General features: G+C 41.5%; 4 protein-coding genes and 1 non-coding gene across 5 annotated transcripts; 3 read left to right on the top strand and 2 right to left on the bottom strand.

Moving 5' to 3' along the window:
* The first annotated feature begins 220 nt into the window (after window positions 1-220).
* Window positions 221-307, top strand: Trnastop-uca (transfer RNA opal suppressor (anticodon UCA)). The gene has a single exon. It is a non-coding gene; the product is annotated as a tRNA-Sec (tRNA).
* Window positions 308-394: 87 nt separating this feature from the next.
* LOC134197136 (ubiquitin-conjugating enzyme E2 N) lies at window positions 395-1,399 on the bottom strand. The gene is made up of 5 exons (XM_062666402.1): window positions 1,329-1,399; window positions 1,170-1,271; window positions 969-1,113; window positions 755-895; window positions 395-687 (listed from the first exon to the last, which is right to left on the bottom strand). Exons 1-5 carry the CDS (start codon window positions 1,359-1,361, stop codon window positions 650-652), a joined length of 459 nt encoding a protein of 152 aa, XP_062522386.1. The 5' UTR covers window positions 1,362-1,399; the 3' UTR covers window positions 395-649.
* A 25-nt stretch (window positions 1,400-1,424) lies between these two features.
* On the top strand, window positions 1,425-4,905 carry LOC134197071 (uncharacterized). The gene is made up of 8 exons (XM_062666313.1): window positions 1,425-1,479; window positions 1,956-2,043; window positions 3,207-3,298; window positions 3,372-3,395; window positions 3,910-4,012; window positions 4,076-4,105; window positions 4,163-4,255; window positions 4,732-4,905. Exons 2-8 carry the CDS (start codon window positions 1,966-1,968, stop codon window positions 4,903-4,905), a joined length of 594 nt encoding a protein of 197 aa, XP_062522297.1. The 5' UTR covers window positions 1,425-1,479; window positions 1,956-1,965.
* A 7,017-nt stretch (window positions 4,906-11,922) lies between these two features.
* LOC134197477 (uncharacterized) lies at window positions 11,923-12,738 on the bottom strand. The gene has a single exon (XM_062666808.1). The coding sequence runs from the start codon at window positions 12,629-12,631 to the stop codon at window positions 11,954-11,956; it is 678 nt and encodes a 225-aa protein (XP_062522792.1). The 5' UTR covers window positions 12,632-12,738; the 3' UTR covers window positions 11,923-11,953.
* Window positions 12,739-15,128: 2,390 nt separating this feature from the next.
* Window positions 15,129-18,177, top strand: LOC134197072 (uncharacterized). Its single transcript, XM_062666314.1, has 7 exons — window positions 15,129-15,140; window positions 15,200-16,862; window positions 16,915-16,998; window positions 17,053-17,138; window positions 17,192-17,361; window positions 17,417-17,520; window positions 17,689-18,177. The coding sequence occupies exons 1-7, from the start codon at window positions 15,129-15,131 to the stop codon at window positions 17,871-17,873; spliced, it is 2,304 nt and encodes a 767-aa protein (XP_062522298.1). The 3' UTR covers window positions 17,874-18,177.
* The last annotated feature ends 279 nt before the right edge of the window (window positions 18,178-18,456 follow it).

Genomic DNA, 18,456 nt, shown 5'->3' on the forward strand with positions numbered 1-18,456 from the left:
TCGGAATTCCACTCAAACTACTACTGTATCTCTATTATATGCTACCAATTCTTTTCTAGAGTAGATGTTTGGTGGCAAACTTCTCCGCGTATCCAAGTTTTAACGTGTCCCCACCATTTTTAGATTACAAGAACGTCAATGTATGCCAAACACAACTGCCACAATTTCCGTTTTCCATCGTTGATACGCTACAAAACAGTGTGGCTAGCTCTTTCAAGTTGCTTGGATGAACCTCGGTGGTCCGGGGTGCAGGCTTCAAACCTGTAGCTGATTAGCGTCAGAGTGGTTCAATTCCACCTTCCGAGCGACGTTTTGCCTGCTCAGCATCCTGTTTTGCCTGTCCGGGATTCCAACCGTAACTCATCCCTGTATCCGGGACACTGACTCATTAGACACATAAAGAGACGTTGTTGCTATTTGTTATATGTTTACCATAAAATTCAGTTTATCGTGAATATAGACTAAAAGTGTAGCGTAGCCTAACAACACAAATAAGCACAAATGCAGCAGAACGTACATGTACAAGACTATATGGTAAGAGAGAATTATTATAGTAGACATTCTACAATAGGAGATACCAGCTTCCAGTCACAAGTACATCATTGCAACCAGAGTTCACATACAGAAAGACAACAGAAGACTAACATTATCATGACTTCTTCCCATACAGACGAGTCCATGCTTGAGCTAAGCATATAAACAAGAAGTTACATTGTTCAGTCATACTACTGATAAACTGATAATAGAAATCCACCTGTTTCGATCGCCCGAGACTCATTTGTCTTCCATTGCTCAGCAACATCATTGGCAAGAGGATCATCAGGATTTGGAGCGCTCAAAAGAGCTTGAATTGAGAGCAGAACTGTTCTTATTTGTAGAGCAGGACTCCACTTGTCTAGACAACCCCCAAAACATGACTTCATCAGTCATGCTGTACAACCTTACCAGAGCAACTTCAAGACCTTCACCTTTCAAAATGTCCAGACATATTCTTCCCAACTTGTCTATATTGGGATGATAAATTTTAGTCATAAACCGCACTTTTGGAGCCGACATTGGATATTCTTCTGGTAGAAACAGCTCCAACTTGAAAGTGCCACCTTCAAACGGGGACTACAACAAAAAATATATACACGATATTCTACACGTAATTCTTTATCTCCTCGTACATCTCTGGGCCCGTCGACAATAACATGAAAGTATCTAGCGTTGTGCTCATCAGGCACAGCTTGAATGCCAGGAACTGGTTCTGCCATTAGCCTCTGCGTTTCCTAAACCGCCACAAAATCCTGTTATTTCACTTGTGAGCAAACAGAGACGATTCTTACCTTCGTTATCCGTCTGGGAAGCCCTTGAGCCATCACTGACGGTCGGCACAAACCGTTGTAGGTGAATTCAACCCGCGCAGGCGCACATTGTTTGCGTTGTGCTGTCCCAGGCCGGCGTTTTCGGTTGTTCGTGACATTGCAGTTGATAAGGGTATGTTTTGATGAATAGTAGGTGTCGACTGTCTTATACCTGACATTTGCATGGACTAGAAAGAGGCTTGTTGTCTGTGCAGCTGAGCATTACCGCATTCACTTCATTCCCTAGCTTGCATGACTAAGTAGATGTGTTGCTGTACGTGTGTTTGTAGTTGCAAAAGTATGTGTGGTTGTAGCTCGAAAATTTTTCAGTGTCATGAAATGGTATGCACGGCAACTATACATTCGCGTCATCGTCGCGTGCCGACGTTCAAAAACTGTCTTGTTTCCCACCCGCCTTTGGTCTCTTCAAATTCGTCACTCGTGTGGCCTCACTAGTTGACCAAACCTGTTGTTGATGTTAGTAGTTGCGACCCTCGTGTGTATTGTTTTGAGTTGGGTTCTTTTGAGGGATTCGAGCTAGTGTCGCTGACCGGGGTACCGTGTTGTTTCTCGTAATTTCTGTACCTATGTCGATCTACTTTCTATTAGGGAACTAACTATGAGTGTCGACGAGTTCTCAGTGACACAATGTTCGGATGAAGAATTCGATTTAGCTCTGAAATCATTCAGTCTGGAGGTCAGTTAGATGCTGCTATTGTTGCATGGATATCACTTGTCGTTAGCTTGTATACAAATTTCAGCGCATACATAGCATAGCAGGCTTCAGGTAAGGGTAGCAAGCATGTGTTCTATTTTTACGAGAATGTTGGCGGCTGTTCTGTTGCACAACAGGAGAGAACGCGTCCATAATTGTATTGTAATGGAAAACTTGGGAGAGGGCCGCCTTATAGTAGTTTCAGGAAATTGGGTTGCAATGGTACTATACTGTAGATATTGGCTATTGGCTAGGGCGTCGCTCAAGACAGTTTGATAGGCAACGTCATTGAAGAGTACTGTTTGCATTTCGAAACAATTAATTGTGCAGTTATGCTATGCGACACGTGTGTCACTACTACACATCTACTCTAGACCACTGGGCTGTTTGAAAAGCAGCTACGCAACAAGTGTGTTTTGTCTGCTTTGACTTTACTTAGGGCGCATTAGCTGCTAGGCAACAAGAGTGTGTTTCTATCCTTTGACCTTACTTATGGCGCATTTCTTTTGCCTTGTCTGATCTTCTGGAATAGAGGTGCCAGAATTAAGAGCCAAACTAAAAGAAACAGTCAGGGCATGCGCATTACTAGTTTACTGCATCTTTAGTTGTAACATTAATTGTCTAGATAAGGCTTTTACTAGAAGAAATCAAATTTCTACTTGAAGAGGCGATCTCTGCAACTGTTGCTTTTTAATGGTGCCTCAAAAGGGGTCCTTGGCGAACAAGCAGTAGCAGTAGCCGTAGATGTAAGAATTTGATTTGGCTATGGTGGAAGACACTTGGTTTCCAAAGCAAAGGATGCAAGACGGCTTGTTGCCTTCCATCCTTATGTGGGTTTCTAATGTGCATGTCTCACAGATCACGAGACCTCTTCTCTTCTGCCTCTTCCGTGTTTTGGCCAGACGATCCAGAAGAGGTCTCGTGACTCTACTAATGCTTCAGAAGAAGGGGGAAGCAAAAAAGAAATGACCAGAAGAGGCAAGAGAAATTTGCGCCTTCAGTAAAGCAAATGAATATGTGGTTGTAGTGTAAATTATATATAGATCTGAGATTGCTAAAGTCTAGTGAGTAGAACTGCAGGAAATCAACAAAAGGAATTAATTAAGGAATGATGATTGTGTTGTTTGTGTTCTGTTGGTACACAGGAGGTAAATGTAGCCATTCGAATCTTTGAGAAGCAGATAGAAGTTGAACAGCGAATACAAGCAGGTTTACAAAACTTGATCAAACTGTACAAGTGAGAACATGCCTTGCAGCAGTATGTATTACACTTTTTTTTCAATTATTGTTCTGCTTGCTTTTATGAACAGGGCACAACCAGGAATGGCTACTAAGTAAGTTGTTCAAGTACCCTACATGCAGTATTTGCAAAGAAAATATCTGCAAATTTGTGAATCAGAAACAAAGTTACAAATTTATTTCCACAAACTTTCCTGCCTGTACACTCGTGCTGACCTAGTGAATCTATTTTTGTGTGATGAACAGTTGTGCACGCGTTAAGCATTGTGTCTGATCGATCTAGGATTACTGTCATTGTCCAGATTGTCCATGTCATTGTGGTAAAGAACTGTTGGGGAATGAGTTTCTATTGAGTTGTAAGAAGCTTTGCGTCTTAGGCAAGTTGACTGAAATGTTATCCCAGTGTTGAATTAGCTAGGTATAGGTAAGACAAGGTCAACATAGGACAAGTACTGTACACTACAGTATCGTACATTAAAAAAATTAGATTGCAAAATGTTTTCGATATGAGCTTACTGAGCACATTCACAGAAAAGTGAAAATACTGCATTTATGGTATTTGTAATGCAAATGCCAATTTTATTGATATGCATTTGTATTTGTATCTAGAGGTACATCTGTCAATAAATTTATGGCAAGCACTAAGCAACTTGTGGCAAGCCAAGGTCGACTTGCAGTGTTGAGAAGCAGATCTCTTCGTTGTGTGACACGAGTGAGTTATTTTCAGATCTTGTAATAACAGTTATGCACTGAAGTTTTATTTATTTTGTTTTAGCATATTGAATTGGGTGGCCATTCTTTCATGGTAGAACATTCCATGTGTTTTTTTTTGTTAATTCATGACAGTTGGTTTGGTCAATAGAATTCTGGAGGTCAGGCTGATGGTGTTCATGGAGATGTTGGAAACAATCAATCAGCTATTAATACAGGAGGCTCGTCAGGGGTATCTAGAAAGGTTTGTCTACATGTGGACATTTTTGTTTATGTGCTTGCTTGCTGTTTCTGTACTTGTGTTTTGTTTTATTATGTGCTAGCTTGCTAATTCTGTTTCGGGTTATTAGTAGCAGACTCTGAAATAAGGATTTCAAATTGATTGGCCACTTGGTCAGAGCCGTAGCAGCCATTTTGAAGCGGTCCCCACGCTATAATATTTACATCATGCTCATGCACTAAGGGGTAAAGTGTTAGGTGTGGTGTTATGGTCACTGTGTAGGAATGGGTGGCGGTGTCAGTCCATAGGCTCGTTTACGGCCCCCTTTCTATCTTGGCTTAGAAGCACTAGTGCAAAAACAAATACCATTGCTGAAGTCTCCTACTTTTCTTCTTTATGTGTGCCAAGTTTGAACCTCTAAACCCGTTTAGTTTATTTTTAATTAAATGTATGTGCAATGTACTGCAATTTCGTCTGACTGACTAACAACCTTTCTTCAGATGAGTTTTCTCATTCTGCACGCTTTCTCAGACGGAATGGGTACACGGCTATCTCTATTTGTGTTAGCAACTCGATCCTCGCGTCCTCTGCCATTTTGGAAGTGCATCTATGCATGCTCCCGGCACTTGCAGCCGCCGTCTGCTGACATTTGCAGCCGCTTCTGTTCTCAGTGATTCACAAAACGTTTAGGATGCGATGATTTGTCTACAGATGCTGCAACAAAACAACGAAGCAAACGTGACCAGTCTCTGTTGCGGTATCTAATAAAATGCGCTACAGATAGTCCAAGACGAATGCAACTGACGAAACGCCACTTTAAAATCTCTCAAAAGGATGTATTGATGCGGTAGTAAGACTTTCTTGCGGTGACATCTAACAGTCGGCATAGCACCGTACTCCCTACATTGTTGGGAAGAGACTAGAGACCACACTGAAATCAATTTGAGCGATTTTCTTGTGTCTTTTTCAGCAATTTTTTTGTCTAGGTCTCGTTGTGTTCAGTGGTTCTTGGATTCTATTTACTACTAGCTCGCTGGCCAGTTCTCCGCACATGCAGATTAGATTATTAGTTAGTTAATTAATTTATTCTTGTATGCCTTCACGAAGTATATCTCATTCACAGAATTAGCAGTCGTGGACAGAATTCGCGTACAGTTAATTAATTTAACGTTGTCTGCTAATTTATGTTGTGGCATGAGTATCTTTGCTCTGACCATTTATCATTAAAGGTGCAGGGTCAGCGTCAGACATGCGCACTACATCCCTTTGAAAAGGGTGCACTTTTTCAAACACTCAGCAACCGTGAGAAATTAGACGCTCTAATTTGCACTGAAGGCAAGCTGACTGAAGTCTCCCTATAGTCTGAATTGGAATGATCAAGGTGTTGCAGTATGAGGCTGCGTTAGACCGTGACTCTGGTAGCTAAATTATAGGCTTTTTAGATGTAGTTCGCAGAATTTCTTTCTAAAGTTTCAAACTGAGGTTGCTACACTGCAGTTTCGGTAAAATTTGACAAGTACCCTTGCACTTCGAGCCAGATCGGAGTTCCTTACGCTTTGCACATGACCAGAAAGCATACGTCACATTCCTGTATGTTGCATCTGCTGTAGTCACGTCTTTCTCTCAGAGCAATCAATTAGTTCACAGTGAGCACCAATAATTTTGTATTGATTAGAGCTTACACACTGTTACCATGCCCGTCAATTGACACCTAAATATCCAGTTTTGCAGTAGTTTGTCTATTGACCACGTACAATAGCTACGACACAAACAGGTACCTCACTTGAGATCGGCTGTAGTGTGTATGTCTTACCGTGACCCTGTACCTTAAATTTAAGTATATCTCATTCACATGCATGTTTACTCTGGTTTGAAGAATTGGTAGCTGGACAGAATTCTCATGAAGAATTTTGTTCAGAGTTATATATATCCCGTTCAATGATATCTCGTTCTGAGATCGATTATCTCAAAGACGAATATATGCCATTACAGATCCCGTTATTTGCCCGGGCGCATTGCAGTATTGATTGTTAGTTAATATCTTGTTGAAGACAAATTAAAATTAAAAGACTGGGATATTTGCAAAAATATTTTGCCTTTTTTGACGTCCTGGCAATAAACGACATATACTGTGTGTACCGTCCAATGTCAGGAACGGACAGTTTAGATTCGGTGGAGATCCAATGTGTCATTCCAGAGAAATTTGTGCGAGCGTGGAGGCGGGTTCGATCAGCCAAAAGATGTCACAGATCACAGTCTGTTAAATAAAATGGAGTCTAGCGCATGTTACCAATGACGCTTTGCTCTAGACTCCGAAAGACACGCCCTTGCATAGATCTATGCATTGTACGGTTCCAAGACATTGAGAAAATGTTACCCCGTTTTCGGTGCCGTTTTCAAGATTTCTGATGAGTTTCTTCTTGATCACTGGAGGTGCCATGACATCAACGGAATGTGACGTATGACGACAAAGGTCAAAACATAATTGCACGCGGGACCTACGTATGAACAAAGGCCTAGTTTGACAGTCACTTGTGTCGTCACTTTGAGGCCGTTTCTGCCGTTGCTGGGAACATGTGTATTGAATGGGCAGGTATGCGCATACATAGGCAAACACAGAGAGCATAATTTTTAAGGACCCGGATATATGCAAAACTATCTTGCTTTTATCGATGTCGCCCACAATAAACGACATGCTCCACGTGTACCGTTCGAGGTCAGGAAAGGGCAGTTTAAAGGGGAGCTCTCATGCAAAAACAAGCTGCTTTTGAAAAATAGCCTTGTTTTTGAGAAATTCGACGGTACCTTAGTCGCCAGCCAAAGCGACTTCGTAAAGGAGAAATCACATTTCGAATGCTCCCAGATGACGATGTGCGCGAGGTTTGACGTCACTGGAGGATGGCCGGATCGTTTTGTATTGGAAAACTCTCGAATAGCACGACTCAACTTTCTACATCAATTGCTTGACTGGAGACAACACTTGAACGTTCACCTTCACTGAGGTAGGTGTAGCTTTGTAGCGATGAGAGGAAAATGCTGGAGGCATTCGTTATGACTTGTCATGCGCGTAGGTCTGGAACTCTGAGGAAACACACCATTAACTTCCGCTTTGACGTGTTCTACTAGTTTATGACTCTTGTAGCCGATGTGAAATTTTCTAACTTGATTTCAGATATCTAAGGTTCATTAGTGTGACAATGACTTGTAAGTTTGTCGTAAACGTGCTGGGAACAGAGAAAGAAGTCTTTAGATTTCCATTTGATTGAGCGCGGTTGAGAGAGTGGATTCTGTGTTTGAGGCTAAAAAGGGAGGCAGCCCAATCACATCTCAGACAGAGTATGGTTAGATCGTTTTCAGTTGGACTTCAAGTATTCTCTCCAATCAGGCGATTTGGTGTAGAAAGTTGCATTGCACTAATCGAGATTTTTCCAATACAAAACGATCCTCGTTCTCCAGTGACGTCAGGCCTCACGCACCTCCTTTGTCTGGGAGCATTCGAAACATGATTTCCCCTTTACGGAATTGCTTTGGCTAGTGACTAGGGTACAGTGCCACCAGGCATAACTGGCCATCTGGGGGTCCGAAAGTCAAACGCGCATAATTCAAATTTGCCGTTTACGATTGCGTTGAAACTTGGTGACAATGAAGAGAAATGAAATATCTGTTTCCATATTCAATTTCTTGTTTGAAAGTAGTCTTCTTAGGGGACTCCTTTTCGGGAACTGTGATTTCATCTTTATGAAAATTTCGTTGTGTTTCTCGCTGTCAGAAAGATGCACGTCTCTGAAATTTAGTCCACAGCTTTGTTACATTGTTTTCTAAAATATCATCGGGGTGATTTTAAAATAACGCTTCTGCTTTGCAAATATTCGTTAAAGGGTCCCTCGAATGGGTGTTCTTTGCGGTTGCGTTTGTTCGTTGAACAGCAACGGTCGGCAATGAATGTAAACGAGTGCGTTATTAAGACGTTGGGACAAAAAATGAATGAGGCAATTTTCAAAAGACGTATTCAATATGGAGTTATGACACGATGAAGTTGTTGTTCTAATTGCTATACCTCTAATGCTAATAAAATAATTATTACAACAGAATCTTCACATAATGTGTAACACTACTTCAGTTCACTCAACCTAGATTACAAGGACAGCACAAAACAATACATTCTTCTCATCTAGAGCTTGTCATCCGATCATGACGAGGAAGAGTAGCGAGCCAGTCACGGATCAGCTAGTCGAATCTCTCGTCCGTGTCGGAATCCACATCCTGGTAATCCATAGAAGTCGTAGGGGTCGTAACAGTCTTCATAGGATCTTCAGCAGAAGAAACAGAGAGCGACGGAGTGGACGTCTCGACGTCTCTCAAAAGGGGAGCCTGCTTGTCGTCAGTAAAGCCACTATTCTGTCTCTGTTTCCACTCAGATAGAGCCAGCCGCCGATTCTTGAATACTTCTCGCTTGCAACTCCTATGCGAACGCTCTGCATCAGCCAGAACATGTAATGCAAATTGCGACTGTTGCGTGGTTACGATCAAGATGCAAATGTCTGGAGCGGAGTTGATTATGTCAACCAATCAGCGATTAACCATGCCTATTCTTCAGCCAATCAACACACTGCATTTCTATCTTCTTTCCAGAATGTTCTATAGACCTATAATTAGATTACTGAAGAGACCTCACGCTAAGGAACACGTGTGTTGGCAGCATTACCATAGGTCTTCGGAATTCTGCTGTAGGGCGCGTGAAAGTTATGGCCAGTTCTGTCTGGTGGCACTGTACTGTTGAACTTCTCAAAAGTAAGGCTATTTTCAAGAGCAATTGGTTTTTGCGTGCAAGTTCCCATGCGTCATTCCAGAGATATTCACAAGTGAGTGGATGCAGGTTCGATTGGTAGGAAATCTCGTCATCTCGAGATAAGTCCGGAAGACAACGACAATCTCACTTTCGACCTGTATGGATTTGGTGTGTGCGAGCCAAATTCGGTGGACAGTCCACTAAACAACTGTACAATTTATGCTCAACTGGGGCTCGTATCCCGAAGCAGAATGACCCGGATAATTGGATGAACTCGAGCTCAGCTGCGCACACGTATTCGTATGGCAGAGCTTTGCTCTACGTTGTAGCTACAGGTGAACAGAAGCCCTCACTGTCACACAGGGCCCCCTAGAGCCCCAGTTGTTGTGACTACTCTGCCAACTCAAGAAGGAGACAAATACAAGACATCCTTACATATGTATGGCAACACGTAAGTGCAAATACGACATACCAACTGCTTGCAGAGATACCAAAGGTTCTGCGCCAGCGGAACCAATTACACAAATATGGATGTCGAGGGTAGGGCATAGTAGACTGTCATTTACTGTGCTACCTAGAATATTTCTAAAAGAATACAAAAATATTTATGTAATAAAATGAGACAAAGTGGGGATGGCTGCGTACTTTAAGGTAGTACTTGAAGAAATAGGGGTCGAAACTTTCACAGACAAGTACTCATACTTTACATCTGAAACCAATCTTCCACTATTAAATTCCGACTTTACTCCTATCCAAGCAGCCACCTTGAAAGCAAACAGAGTGAAGTAGGGATTTAATTGTTGGAGATTGGCTTCAGATGTAAAGTATGAGTACTTGTCTGCGAAAGTTTTGACCTTTGTTTTCTTTAAGCATAAAGTACACAGCCATCCCTACTTTGTTTTTTATTTATTACATAAATATTTTTGGATTGTTGTTCATGCCCTTTTTTATAGAAACACATGCATTGGTACAAACTCATTGTATATTTGAGAACTAGCCCACCATCTCTTTCTCCGCACGAGCAGATTAGATTATTAGCTGTTAGTAATTTGTAAATAAATTTATCGTTTTATGCATTCATGAAGTATATCTTACCACAGAATTGACAGGCACAGACAGAATTTTCATTAAAGGGTAACTGCAACGCAAAAATCAAAATTCTTTTATGTTGGAAATTGATAGTTCTAGTTGCATACATGACAGGAAAAATAGTTTTAGATTTTTAAGTTAAGTCTTCGCTGAGATATAGCACGTCAAAGTTGCTTCCGGTTCTTCAACCTCTGATAACGGGCATGGTGTAGTGTGACGTCACTGAGGAGAGACGCTTGTGTGTTTGTATTGTCAGCGGCCTGTAAAAATGACTAAATCTTCATATCCAAGGCAATGCTGCTAGGGTGGCGGCGACGGCAGCAACATCGAGTCTTCTGAAGAGTCCTCTGGAGGTTTTTACGTGATAATAACGTTCCGTCATCGCATGAATTGCAAGATGAAGAAGATCTACTGGTAGCCATTAATAAGTATATGTAATGATTAGACCACACAGGTTTGAGTTCAGCGACAATGCCTTTGAAGCTTTGAGATCGCCTGCTGCCTTGGAAGCAGACGAGGAAGAGGACAGGCTACCCAATAGCCTGTCATCATTGCAAGTAGAAGTAGGAGTTAGCAACGTAATCGATGCACATCTGGGTAAGTAAACAACATTCACAGGTTGCAGCTGTGGTCGTTGTGAGATGATGGATACGTACTCGTGTGGAGTGCGTGTGCTGTCAAAACGTATTTGAGGTTGTCTCAAATAATGACACGATAATAATGTCAAATACTAGCAACAATAGTGGCACAGTGTACTGGTGAGTTCATGCAAAACTCTAGTGCTGTACGCGAGAAAGAGAATAAAATAAGTTGAAGTACATACATGGAATTCACGTTGACATTGTACAGTATACTGTAACGTATACGACTGCATTTACTACACATGATGATCAAGAGGCGAGTCATCAAGAATCTGACCTCTCCTAGCCATTTGCAGTACTTTTATTCCTGCACGAGAGTCTTCCTTACCTTTCCGCTTCTCAATTAATTTATCCTAAAGTGTATCTGTAACCCAGTGTCCCGTTTTTAAAAATTCCGTTTATTTAAAAATTCCGTTTATTGGACTATTGATTGTTAGCTAATATCCGCATATACGTACTTGGACGACGTTGCTGCTGTTGCGGGGAACAGGTATATCAAACCTGGCATCTATTCGACGCGAATCCAGTTAGGAAGAATATATTGGAAGTACCCACCCAGATAATCGGATATGTATACGAAGTCATGACTCGCAATCGTCTGATTCTAGATCTCGCCATTTTGACCGTCCATTGGGCGTTGTCACTTTGAAGACGTTGCTGGCATTACGGGGAACACGTGTATTGAACGTGGCAGGAATTTGAAACATCTACATGGCCAAACGAACAGTAGACGGTTTTTCAAGACCTGGATATATGCAAACATATGTTGCATCTTTCGACGTCACCCGTAATAATCGCTCTGCATACCGTACCGTCTTGAAGTCAGGAACAGGCAGTCGAAATTCGGTTGAAATCCGAGCCATTTCAGAGATATTCACTCGTGAATGGAGGCGGGGAAATTGCGTTATTGTGGTAGAAGTCCGGAAAATGACGACAGCTTAACTTTTGACTGCTAGGGATTCGGCGTGTGTGAGGCAAATTCGGCTGTGATTGGACTTGCCGTCCTGGAGATCCTTTTCTACATATGAACACACACACACATACACACACACACACACACACACACACACACACACACACACACACACACACACACACCACACACAGCTCTCCTTATATATATATATATATATATATATATATATATATATTTTTTTTTTTTTTTTTTTTATATATATATATATTTATTTATTTCTTACACACCTACTCACATACAGGGAAGTCCCAACTAAGGACTTCAGCTACTTCCGCAAGTATGCGGCTAGATATCATTCTAGCGTTATAAATCCATAATCTAACAGAAAGCTGCTCTAGCAAATTCTTTAAAGCCTTCCAGAAGGGAACAGCTAACACAGCACATACTTTTGAGGATATAGACTTCAAAGTCTCTAGACTGTCTGGTGACCAAAGGCCAAGTGTTTCAACTACCAACGGATAAAATGTACCACCAGTCAAAGATACTCTTGCATGGTGACGATCATCCTTGCCCATTTCTGCTGCTTCTGCAACAACTCCTGATGTTTCAGCAACTCGAGCAATGTAAGATGGTTGCAACGTGTTTCTTACAGTGATGTCAAAATATCCAGGCCGTCCATTCAAGAAATTCGGATGGAAGACATCACCTGGGCGGCATTTGGATTGACCCGAGCTTCTCTGTTCTTTCACAACTTGTTTGGAATCAATGAGGAGTGATTGCCAAATAGACTCACATAAAGCATTATGTCGATTCAGACGATGTGGACCATGACCACACCCAACAAGATGATCTCCATATGGGTCAAGTGGATGACCACATATACATCTGATGCTGTTTGGTGGGAACGGAAACACAGGTAGACCCAACCAGTATCTTGCTGCTACAACAAACTCATGGGGTGACATGGTGAGGCCTAAGTTACGGTTTGGAGTTGCCCGCAACCATGCACCAGTATGAGGAGATGATAATGTCTTCAAGCGAGCCCTATCTCTGAGACTCACTGAATTGAGTAGGTTGGAAATATATATATATATATATATATATATATATATATATATATATATAGATTAAAGGAGAACTCTCACCAAATACTAAAACTTGTTGAAAGAAAGATACAAGGCCTGGTATCTTCTTGCAGGAATCCTACGGTCCAGACAGCCTCAGAAGCAGAGAATCGGCAACGAGTTATTCAGACGATTTTTCGTATGTACACAAAAGTCTTACTCTCTCGAAGTAACTACTTTAGATTTAACCATACCAAGTGCTCCTAATGCACCCAAAATTCAGTGAGACATGATCTATGAACTAATCTAAGAAGGGTCTCCTGAGGCTCCACGGTTGTATTGACAGAGTCAATACTTGCGCGATAACTTTGGGGTCCCAGTTTGCTTTTAGTCAATAAATCACAACTTGACACCATATGTCTCACAATCCTTACCTTGAAATGTGCACAGGTATCGGTCTTCCTTGCTAACCAACAATCAGACTTACGCTCATGCCACAAACGGGTACTAAACACGCCCACGCAGGTAATTTCAATGCTTTATTTCTTCGTTACGGTAAATTTCTGCAGTAAACGGTTGCAACGGGTTGTGTCATGAAGTGACAGCTTTCATCTGAGAGATAGTTGATTTTGGTGAGAGTTTCCCTTTAATTCCTCAAACTGCTATGTTAATGCTGCTACTCTAATAATAGTCTATATAGAAGTAAAGTTTCATTGGTACCAGGCAATACTAGAACATTTAATTAATAGTACACAAGCTAATTTATTACAAAAAAACATTGTTGCGACTCATTGTATATTTGAGAATTGCTTAGACTGCTACGTTAATGCTTCTACTCTAGATCTATACAGAAGTAAAGTTTCATGTGTACCAGGTGTGATACTCTTGTGCAGCCCTCCCCTTTCGATGTGGTAATTGGTGTATGCGTTCCAGTCTCAAGCAAGCAGAACTCATATACTTTCTCTTCTACCAGTTAGAAAGAACGGTCTCTATCACACGCACGTGCAAGTTTTTTGCGAAGATCTTGTAAGGGATGCGGAGATCCTGTTTGCAGGCCCACGCAGAGAACAGGGAAAATTCAACGAAACTGTTGACAAGTCGATCAGCACTGACATCTGGCATCGACAGGCGTTTCTAACAGGTGCTGGCTGATAGAGGCCAGTACCGGATGTCAGTGAGCGCTTTCACACACAGGGTTAACTCGGGTTAACTTGAGTTAGGATAACTCGGGTTAACTTGGGTTAGGATAACTCGGGTTAACTTGGGTTAGGATAACTCGGGTAGAGTTATGATAACCCTACTCCACCCAACTTGCATTCACACGTAGAACATGTGTAATTAGATGCAGAAGATCTAGAGTAGAGCGGCTACATCGATTGCTTGAGGTTTCTGCTTGAGAATAGAAGAAAGAAGTAACGCTGATAGCAGAACACCAGACGGAGAAGCCATTTGTACGTTGGCAAGATCGACTCTAGGGCGTTGTGTTTTTGCATATATTAGGGCATGTCTTTGCTTAACTCCACTCTAACTCGTTTTAACCCAGTTTAACCGTACTCGGAACCAGGGTTAGATTAATCCTCGTTTAACCCCAGTCTTAACCCGGGTTAACTTGGGTTTACTAAACTTGCGTTCACACAACTGAGGTAATTGGAGTCTAACCCAAAGTTAACCTGATTTAACCCAAACTAACACTGTGTGAAAGCACTCAGTGCCTTTCTCACTCCCTTCTATTTGGCTCTCACACTCTTCTAATTGGCTCTGACTAATTGCATTCAAGCTGCAAAGCTATGGCACAGGAGGGTTTGCGCTATAGTGTGGCTTTCATGTATATTTAGTTGTTATATTTAGTTAAGTAGTGGTTAGGATCAAATTTAAGTCAAACTGTAGTATGGGGTCAAATTCTATATTATATTGTTCACCTGAATGAAGGGTAATTGGTTTTGTAAGTAGGCACATGAAGTCATTAGGCATAAAAAGATAGCTAAGAGTTTAGTTTGATAAGGCACTAATGTTGAAGATCTGGTTGCTTTATCTTTTGTGTGGCAAAAATATGGTAGGTGTTTCGACTGAGACTATGGTAGAAATCAGTGTAGAAAGCAATTTCAAGGTTGTGGAAACAGGTTTTATATGTTAGCTTTCTATGTTTTTCAGACTATTGATTAGGAAATCAAGGCTACTGGGTGGTTGCTTGACTTGAGATTGTAACACAGTTTATGTTTGTTTCGATGGTAGAGACGTCGCTACTGTTGTGTAACACAGTGGTCAGCCTGCAACAACAGCTAGTTCTATCTTTTTTATTAACCAGGTTTTATCCCAAGCAATAATGTGCTAGGACTGATGAGAACGCTTTTCTTGTGTGTCACTTAAATGTAGGTGATTTTAATGTGTGAGTGCATTCATGTGTCTTATGGTTGTGTGCATTGTTTGTCTTTGTTTGGTGTATAGTATGTATAACTTTGTTGTTGTTAGTTGAAGGGTTTAAACAGGTATTATCAGCCTGGAGTTTGGAGGCAGAAGTCTGATGCTGATGAGAGTCCTGATAGTAGAAGAAAGCGTTCAAAAGATCAGCCAGTAATGAAACAGATAAGACCAGTTGTAGTTTCTGTTGAAGTTCCAAGTGCTGGGAAACATCATGTTTTTACTGATGCACCAAAACCAATTCAGCGTCAAAGACATCCAGTTCCAACTGCAACAGCTCGGGCTGTTGGACTGTCATTAGGAAGTACAGAACTGACTGTTTATGTCAGACCTCAACGGCATCTTCGTCTTCATGCAAGAGAGATTCCCCATACTTTCAATTACATTGAGACCGAGTCACATGTTGTACAAGGCAGAGAACAGCCAGTTGCATATCGACCGATCAGCAGTCCAGTCATGTTAAACAAACAGACCAGCACGTCAGTATCTCCTCATCGAGTTACAGCTGTTGTTCCTAGTAAATTCTCTCCATTGCCTATTAAAAAGAAACAGCCAGGTGTGTCTCAATCTGTTTCAGTTCGAAAAAGAGCATTGACTCTTCCTTCAAAGTTTCCAAGACCAACGATAGCAAGACAGGAGAACAAAATGCAAAACTTTTTTTCCCAACAACCTCTTCCAACACATCAAACTATTTATCAGATTCCTCCTCCTCGTAGTAGGAGTATAGAAAGTGCTGTAGAACCCCCTATGGTGGCGAATGAAGTACATACTCTTGCTTCAGAGGAAGAAGGTGAGGCAAGTTCTACAGTGATAATTGTACCGTCTCGACCGCCACTACCAGAGAAATATATGTCAGAATTGCCTGCTACAGAAACACTCACTGATAGTCATCGGCCAAAGTCTGAAAGCTGTGGTGAAGTAAGTGTTCATGTTGGAGATAAGGGTGGTGTGAAACCTAAGAAGCGACATCCAACAAAAATTACAATTTATGGAGAAAAGCAAGAAGATCCCAAAGGTGAATTTCCTGTTATAACTCCAGTTGAAGTCTTGGAAGACGAACAGTCACCAGTTGAGGAGGTAGCAGCGGACTATATGAGTGAGTCTGATGAAGAACCACCACCTGTGCCTGAACGACCAAGAGGAGATTATTCTGTAAAGATCAACATTGATTCGAATGTGCCAGAGATGATCCATGAACCTGTTCCTCCACCACTCGTTGTATCTATTGTGCATGCAGAATGGGACTTGTTTGAATTTCGTAGTCCTTCACCTGAAGGATTGCACACACTACAAGTAGAGGCACTCAAAGACAGAGTTCAGCTGGTTCAGCCAGATGTTGATTGGAATGTGGCTCTTGAAGACAAAGATGATGATGATTATTTACCAAGCCCTGCATTGTCTCCTGACTATGTTGTTGAAGCAGAACCACCTGACCATGACCTTGTTTCTTCTCCGGTTCATATCACGATGTCTCCACCTGTGTGGCCCCAAATTCGGTCACCAGAACCGTCTGAACAGCTGCCTTGCCCTGTTAATGAAGATTTCGTTACAATGAAGTTAGTCAGTGCAGATGAAATGTCATGGGGGCAGTCTTTGGTAGATTTTGATGATCTCAATGAAACTGACTTTGCACTTCAACATGTTGCTATTCATGGTGATCCAACTTTCCCAAGAGAAGTAGGAGCATCATCGCCACCACCACCAGACACTCCTGGTATGCATTCATTCTTACTTATTGTCATGCACTATCAATATGTAAAATATAGATATTGATATCAATGACCTAAATGAAATTGATTGGCCGAAGCAACTGAATGTTGTACAACATTCATCCCCATCTAGAAAACCAGGTTTCTATGGTCTTTTTTGGTAAATGACTTAGATATAATGTTTACTATGTGTAGTTCCAGTGTCTGTTACTTTGCTTCGTATCATTGTTAGTGAACCACAAAAGCACGCAAACCATATTGACTACAAGGTGGAGTTCAAGGTAAGGTGAGCTGCAGCAATCTAAATTAACTATTGGAGACTTGTCTTTTGTAGTCTTGCTTGCCTTGCTTTCCTTGGGAAGAATCAGTTGTCAGACGACGTTTACAGGAATTTGTGTGGTTAAGAAGAAAACTGAAGTCTCCTGGTGTGTATGTGCCCTTAATCAATGGTACCTTGGAGAAAGCAGATGAATTGCAAGATGAGCTACAGTTATTTCTAAGGCTGTGCGTTGACATGATGTTGACAAACTTGATGATGTTGACAGTTGTTTTGTTTTAGTGTTTGCTCTGATCCCATGCATCAATATGAAGAATCTCTGCATCTGTTTCTAAAATCACCATTTCCTATTCCTGATGCAATGCTAATTAATCAGATGGAAATTGGTAAGGTGTGTGTGTGTGTGTGTGTGTGTGTGTGTGTGTGTGTGTGTGTGTGTGTGTGTGTGTGTGTTGTGAGATGGGTTGATGTTGTGATAAGAGATTTAAAGAAATGTTACCTCAACAAAGAATGGATGCACATTGCCGAAGATCGTGCTAATTGGATATCTATAGTGGATGCTAAGAGGAAGAAAAGAAGTGAGGGGAAACAAGTGTCAAGATCATACAGACCTACAGTGTACTCAACCTGGGTGCACTTTTATAATCCAAAGCAAGCCAGGTCTTGTCCATCACTAACGACAGAAACATGCAGCAGCAGTCCAAGAGATCCTACTTTGTCACTGCCACCAAGACTTTAAACAGCAAGGGTATAGAAATAATACGAAGTTCTGTAATAAATGTTCTGACAGAGTCAAAGATTACGTTGTGGGCAACGAAAGTCCTGGAAGTGACCTAACAATGTCACTTGCCCCACTTACTCAAGTGAAGACAGACATGCATGGATGGATGGTTGTTTTAGAGGTGGAACTCTCACCAAATACTAAAACTTGCTGAAAAAATACAAGGTTTAGTATCTTTCTGCAGGAATCTTACTGTCCAGCCAGCCAAAGAAGCAGAGAAAGGGCCACGAGTTGTTCAGAAGATTCCTCATATGTAGCACGAAGAGTTAGGGCTGGTTTACTGTAACTTATGCAAGCCAAGCATCAGCCCAGCGTATATGGTAGACGTAGTCAGATGCTGAAACTTATTGCCCGAGGCCCGGATATCTGGGCTAAGGGTATAGTAATCGTTGATTTACAGTAACATGTCTGAGTGCAGCCCAGCAATGTCTTCTCAGCTGCAAAAAGTGTTTGGCTTCGAAGGCCGTTCTTAGCGCTTGTGAAGCAAGTACAGCTACTGTTGCTGTATGCATTCGTACCAAGATTTCCTGCTTTTACTTGT

This window comes from Corticium candelabrum, chromosome 22, assembly GCF_963422355.1.
Source record: "Corticium candelabrum chromosome 22, ooCorCand1.1, whole genome shotgun sequence".
NCBI classification, from domain to species: Eukaryota; Metazoa; Porifera; class Homoscleromorpha; order Homosclerophorida; family Plakinidae; genus Corticium; species Corticium candelabrum.